At 55.9% G+C, this 6456-nt stretch overlaps 1 protein-coding gene across 1 annotated transcript; it reads left to right on the top strand.

Moving 5' to 3' along the window:
- Positions 1–248: 248 nt before the first annotated feature.
- B0H18DRAFT_899411 (uncharacterized protein) lies at positions 249–762 on the top strand (the record flags this gene model as incomplete). Its single annotated transcript, XM_048041443.1, has 2 exons — positions 249–456; positions 506–762. The coding sequence occupies 2 exons, from the start codon at positions 249–251 to the stop codon at positions 760–762; spliced, it is 465 nt and encodes a 154-aa protein (XP_047884180.1).
- Positions 763–6456: the final 5694 nt, after the last annotated feature.

Here is a 6456-nt window from a genome sequence, read left to right as displayed (position 1 = left end):
CTGTTGTCACTTCCATCGTCCTACTCTGTCGACACGATCAAGACTGCGGACGTGCAGCCATATGCAAAAGCGGAACTGGAGCTACGAATCGGGCAAGCGAACGACATCTTGCACCAATTGCGGATATTGCTCAGCCAAAAGTCATTTGTAATGCGGCGAAGGTGCGCGATGCCAAGTCTCAGTCGCGGAAGACACGGGCGTGGGCGGATGTGCATGCTGTTCAGAAAGGAGTGGAACACCAGGCCCGTATGTACAGGAAGGTGCGGCATGCGATGACAGTGCTCGGAGCAACAACGTCAACACTTCGAAAGTACCAGAAATTGGTGCCTGACGACTTGAAGGTCAGCACAGCAATCGTAGAACCGAACCAGAGGGGGCAGCGACATACCCGGCTACCCTGGATATGGACGACGGATGTTCAAGGCGATATGAACGCAAATGAGACAATGACGGAATGTAAGCAGGTCACGGTCGCGGTACATCTACAGAATCATGATTTTTACAGTACACCGTGTGCATTGGTTCCGAGCACGGTCACAGTTCGAGCGAGCCGAAGAAGAGGACAATATCCTCCGCCGGGAGCTGGATTCTGTCCGGAGATATTTTGAGTACGAGACGAAACGGTGGGCAGATCATGCCGCCAACCGGAAGAGCGGAAAGTATCCTGGGTATGCGGAGGTGTGCCGTCACAGGCAACATATGTACAAGGTGCTACAAAAGGATGCTGACACTGCCTATGGTATCATGTACCTGGGGAGATAATACAAACTGTTTCCTTATACCGTTATCGCCATCCCAATTTCCCTAACTCAACATGCGTCCGCCGCCTGATGTCCGGTGGCGGGTGTCCGGTGGCGGGTGTCCGGTGGCGGGCGTCCGGTGGCGGGGTCCGGTGGCGGGCGTCCGGTGGCGGGCGTCCGGTGGCGGGCGTCCGGTGGCGGGTGTCCGGCGGAGGACGCGTCCCCTTTTAATGCTGTGATGGTGCACTACCGTGGCAGAACCAAGCAGTTTAACAATGTTTCGGGTCATGAAATACAGGCAAAATTGCTGATAGCTAGCTAGAAGTCGACCGTTAGCCAACTGGTCTTCCTAACGTTGGCCCATGTATGCACTTGGGGCCTCATGTAGTATACTACGCATAGCCTCTCCCTATTAGAACGTGACACGGAATGAGGGAGCAGGGAACCAGAGAACAAAGCCGCGCAACCGCCGGCGTACTGCAATTTGAGGCCGAGGGTCGGGAGCTCTAACACCGTGTTGTCGTCCCCCCCAATCGTTATAAGGAGATCGTACAAGTCCTTTGCCGAGATTCTGTCGACGTGGAGTGGCGTTCGGCGGTTGGTTATAACGGACATCGCGTTGAATGGATTACCCCACAAGGGGAGAACGTCCGCGATGTCGGGACAAATCTGAGTTGAGGCGAGGGCCGCATAGCCCATAGCATGCAACTCCGGATGAATTATCCGGAGCATGCCTGCAATGAGGGTGTGCTGCTCTGTCATTGCCCGCAACCAATCCCGGCCGGGAGATTGTTGATCTGACAACGTCGAGGACACCTGTGGCGGATACGTAGTACCCTGGAGAGACAATGTTGGTCCAGCACTGCTGCTGCTCAATGCTGCGTACCTGGTGACCTTGCTGGTACCAACCCGGAGAGAAAGATATGCAGCCGGGGTCCAAGCTTTCCCATTGTCCGGTTGCCGCGAAGTTGTCCGGATGCTTCCGCCATGTTTGCGAAGGCTGCGGACGACACTTCTCGAGCATGGGATTGAGTAGGAAAGTATTTTCCCATATCTTAATCTGAGGGGTTTGTGAGTTAGCATCAATGGGTACCCCGGGAAGGTACAAGGCTTGCCTTCTGCGCGGCCGTTAGGATACCAGGCAGGTACCAAAGCAGTATATGTCCCGCTGCATCGATGGCGGTGGCGGGCTGTGTGAAGATACCGTCGCCAAGTTCAAGGGGCGGGAATTCCTTCATGGCGCGATGAAGGCGGGGCATTGTCCGGTCAGAGATTTCCGCCGGGATAGCCTCCGCATAATCCTCTGCATTCCAATCCACGAAAACTTGGCTATGCAGTGAGCTTAGGCGTGTTGCCAAGGCGTAGACCATGCTCACATCGACGAGAAAAGGCTTCAGCAATGATGTCGACCATTTGGTGTGCCTGGCCGATCATTTCCGGACTAAAGTCGGGGTCCGGCGCGGGTGTCACATTCTGCCCGGCAGTCCCAGCCGAACAAGCCAGTCTGTAATCGTACAACGTAACCATATAAGTGGATACACGCATGTCGAGACTTTCGTGCGGCATGGCGGGAGGAAACTGTGTTGATCAGGTCGCCAAGGTTCGATGAGATCTTCGGTGGGTCTGTATAGTTTGTACAACAGTCGCATGCAAAAGCTGTGGCTGGTAAATGTCTAGTAATGGTCTTACATTCCCGGAAGATCGGGCAGATCTCCTTGTGATCAGTTCATTATGGGATCTCGGGCCGGACTCTCCGGGGGGGGGTGCATCGTTATCATGATTACGCAGTGATTGAAGTGCTGCATTAGGGCGCATCCGGGCTGCATTCGCAATGCTGAGGGTGTGCACTGGTGGTGTGTGGGATAGGTGAAATGTGATTTACCAGCCAGCACGAAGGAAAGGAACAGACAGACAGCCGGCCGACACATATTTCGCGGAAGGAGATACCTTCCACTGGGGTCCGGCCGAGAAATTGAATGGACAACACATTTGTTATCAATTATCAGCGCCGGCCGCTCAGATATCAGCGGTTTGACAAGGAGTCGGCCGGCCGGGTCACAACATTGTGTCCGGACGGCGGCCCACCAGGCATAATTACAGTAGTGCAGTGTCGGCCGACCGGGTGGAGATGCATGCATTGTAGAAAACACGTCGCTGCGGCCGCAATGGGACCGTTGAAAAGAGGTGTCGGCCGACCGGGCAATAGTGGTTCCCCTGAAAAGCAATCCCAATGGTGTCGATCCGCGGTCCCTCGGCCGGCCAGAATGCCATGGCTTGCCTAATGGCCGGCCGCCATGGGACCAACGTCCTGTCCGACCGCCGGCCGACGAGGTACAGATGCATCCGGAGCACGCTCGGCCGTCCGGGTGTATATGGTGAGTTTTGACCGTCGGCCGACCTGTGAGTCCCCCAACATCTCACCGTCGGCCGACCCGCGGGGGATGACGGCACACAATGCCAATCCCAGCACACACCCTGCGAGCCCTCGTGGGCGGCCGCGACGGGAACACCATCGCAGTTCGACCCGTCGGCCCATCCGCGCGCGCCCGGATATTTTGACCGTCGGCCGACCCGGACAACAACGGCGGAGTCACACCGTCGGCCGACGTCGGGTGGCCGGGCAACTATAGGTGAATCTCACGTCGGGTGGCCGGGTAACAAACCGGTAGTTTGACCCCATTATGTGCGTCGCCTGGTTGCGTCGTTCTTCGGCACAGTCCATCCGGCCCGTGCGAGGTCCCGGGCACGTGCACGAGAGTGAAGTGAAACGTGAGAATTGAGACAATCCAGCGATTAATGCTCGCGCTCGGTGCGATGTCAGGATTAGCGAGCATGCCCTTGATGTAGCGGGCGTCGACTTCCACGATTAGGTTTCGAATCCCGATGACATACATTCGAAGCGCTCGAAGAGCGCGGAACAGTCCATAGATTTCAAGCTTTGGTTGCGAGAATCGACGTTCACGGTCGTTGAGCGTGATTGACCCGAATCGGCTGTAGTACCTGCGCTTGGCGTCTTCCTCGTCGCACTGGCATAGGAGGAATCCGACTGCAATGAAGGACGTGTCGACGGCCAGAATAACAGGTGCCGTCGAGTCGTAATTGATCGAACGAAGTGCTGGGCTTTCGAGCAAGGCCTGCTTCAAGTCGTCCTGAGCCTGCTGTTGTGCGGGGCCCCATTCGAAGGGCATATCCTTCCTTGTTAGACGGACGAGCGCGTCGGCCCGGTGCGCGAAGTTCTTGATAAATATCCTGCACACTCCGATCGTGCCGAGAAACGCTCGAACATCGGACAAGGTCTGACAGGCGCCCCAGTTTCGGATGGTCGCAACTCGAGATTCGTCAGGTAGGCGTCCCTGAGGCGTGCAGCGGTGGCCAATGACCATGGTTTCTCGAGCTATCAGCACACTCTTAACTCCCGAAAACGTTCCACCAGCGTAGCGCATTCGAGTGACGATCCGATTAAGGTTCTGGAAATGTTCCCAGACGAACCTTCGAATACCAGGATTCTGCGGGATGACTTCGCCACCATAGTCGCTAGCCGGACCTTTGAGCGGAACGTCGTCGATGTAGGGTACAGTGTGTTCGGGAGTTTCGGGCTGAAGTATATAGGTTACGTCGTCGTGGAAGATGGGTACTGCATTTGTCCACCCCATAGGAAGCGTAGTAAGTCGCATGGCTCCATACGGTGTCTGGAACGTAGTGAGATCTCTCGAACTTTCGGCGATATAGCGTTCGTCGTAGCCGACATAGAGGTCTAGCATCCCTCCGCACGTTCGTCCTCCGAACTGTTCAGCGAGATGCTCGGGAGTCGGCGGGACACCAGAGTGTTGGATCGTGACTGCGTTGAGAGGCTCGAGACTGTGAACAATCCGTAAGGATTTGCCATCCTTCTTAACAACACAAAACCATCGCGAACGGTACGACGAGTTCGAAGGTTCGTAGACTCCTGAGTCAATCTTGCGACGAATCATCGAGCAGACCTCCTTGTACAGACCAGGAGGGATAGGGATGTTCTTCTGGACCCAGGGCGTGTGCGGGATCACAGGAAAATCTATGGGTGGGAAATATTCGGACTTGAAGTTGCCACGTTCGTTGTCTGACCACGCGAACGCGTCGTTGTTCGTAGCCATGAAGTGGTGCAGTAGATCGCGTTCGGCGGGTTGTAACAGATCATCGTCGTGCAGTTTATCCGAGACAGCTGCCCTTTCGGCCGTGTAGCGACCTTCGGGCTTGAAAGGAGGTGGGTTGGGGTTGAGTTCACGCATCGTAGAGAGCGGATCTCCCTTGATGTCGCGAACGATACGAAACTGTTCGGGGACGGACCCGAGAACAGGTCTCGTCTTGAGTGCGACCGGCTTGTACTTCTTCTTCGATTTTGCCTGTGCGAATGTGGACACATCAGGAGCATCCTCGGACGAGTCGGTACTGTCGTGGGTATGGCCGGTGCGGGTATACGTAGGTAAGTCGGTCGAACGGGAGAATGTGTTCGGAGAAGTGGTCGAAGATGTATGCGTGTTCGAAGGTTTCGAATTGTATGACGGGGTATGCTGAGTCGATCTCGTAGCCTCGGTGGCTGTCCTGACTTCATCGAAAACAAAACTGGAATAGGTATGTGGAACGGAGAGATACGTAGCCGCGAGAACTGGGTCTTCGAGAGATGAATGTTGGCATAGGCAGAAATGGACGGGGTATCGTTTTCGAAGTCGATCACAAGTGCGACTTGCTCGTCATCGTCGGCCTGAACTACGTGTTCAAAAGTCCCGACTGCCTCTTCTGAAAAACCTCTTGGAACTTCGGCGTCCTCGAGGCATCGTAGGTACCGTGATCTGTTCGGACGTGTTCGGGCACAACAGGGTGATGGTCTGATTCTCATCGGCGAAGTTCTTCACCAGGCTCTCAGTGATGACGTCGAATGGTCGACCTAGCAGTACGTCGTACGACGCGCGCTTGATGACGTGGATCTGGAGATACAAGGTGATCGGGCCGACTTGACATGGTACGTTTCGAACAAGGCCGAGCGAGCGGTCACTCCGCCGTTCGCGGATTGCATGCTGAGGACGATGGTCGGGTCGAACGATAAACCGAGATGATAGCACAGTGCTTCCGACATGCAGATGACCTGAGAACCGGGATCGAGAATGCAGGCTACCTTCTCCTTACGATCGATCGTGAGGTCGATCGTTCGAAGCGAATGGGACTCAGCCGCGACGGTGAGTTCGCTAGGTATCGCGCCTCGAGGCAACACCCTCAGGTACGTCTCGTACGAGTCGGGATGATGGTGGCGTCTGGGTCAAGCTCGTTGTCGTGACAGTCTACTAACGCAGGGTCGTGTGTCGGAAGTTCTTCGAACGCAGCCATGTTCGTTGAGGTCGGGTTCGAGTCGTGCGTCACTCTTCGGGGCGTCACAGCTTCGCGATAGCGGTTCCGAAGCTCGGGCGAGATGCTCAGCAACTCCTCGATGGTCAGCGGGACCGTTGGCGTGCTCATGGAGCGCTTGAAGACGGACTCGGCCAGCTGGGCCTGAACTACAGGTGCAAGATTCGTATACGAGCCGTCCCGGTTCTTAAACTTCGTAGGCGCTGCTCCGAAGTTTCGGGTCGTCGGTGGTGCATAGGTCGCGTCTCGAACATTTGCGAAGGGATGGATCGGACTCTCCTTGTCGGGAACTGACTGCGCTGGCGGCGCCGAGGCTTGGACGCTCGGCCTAGACTCTGCA

The sequence above is a fragment of the Fomitopsis serialis genome (genome assembly GCF_022376445.1).
Source record: "Fomitopsis serialis strain Sig1Antser10 chromosome Unknown B0H18scaffold_837, whole genome shotgun sequence".
Lineage (NCBI taxonomy): Eukaryota > Fungi > Basidiomycota > Agaricomycetes > Polyporales > Fomitopsidaceae > Fomitopsis > Fomitopsis serialis.
Note: the sequence above shows the minus strand (reverse complement) of the source record. Positions and strands in the feature narration are given on the sequence as shown.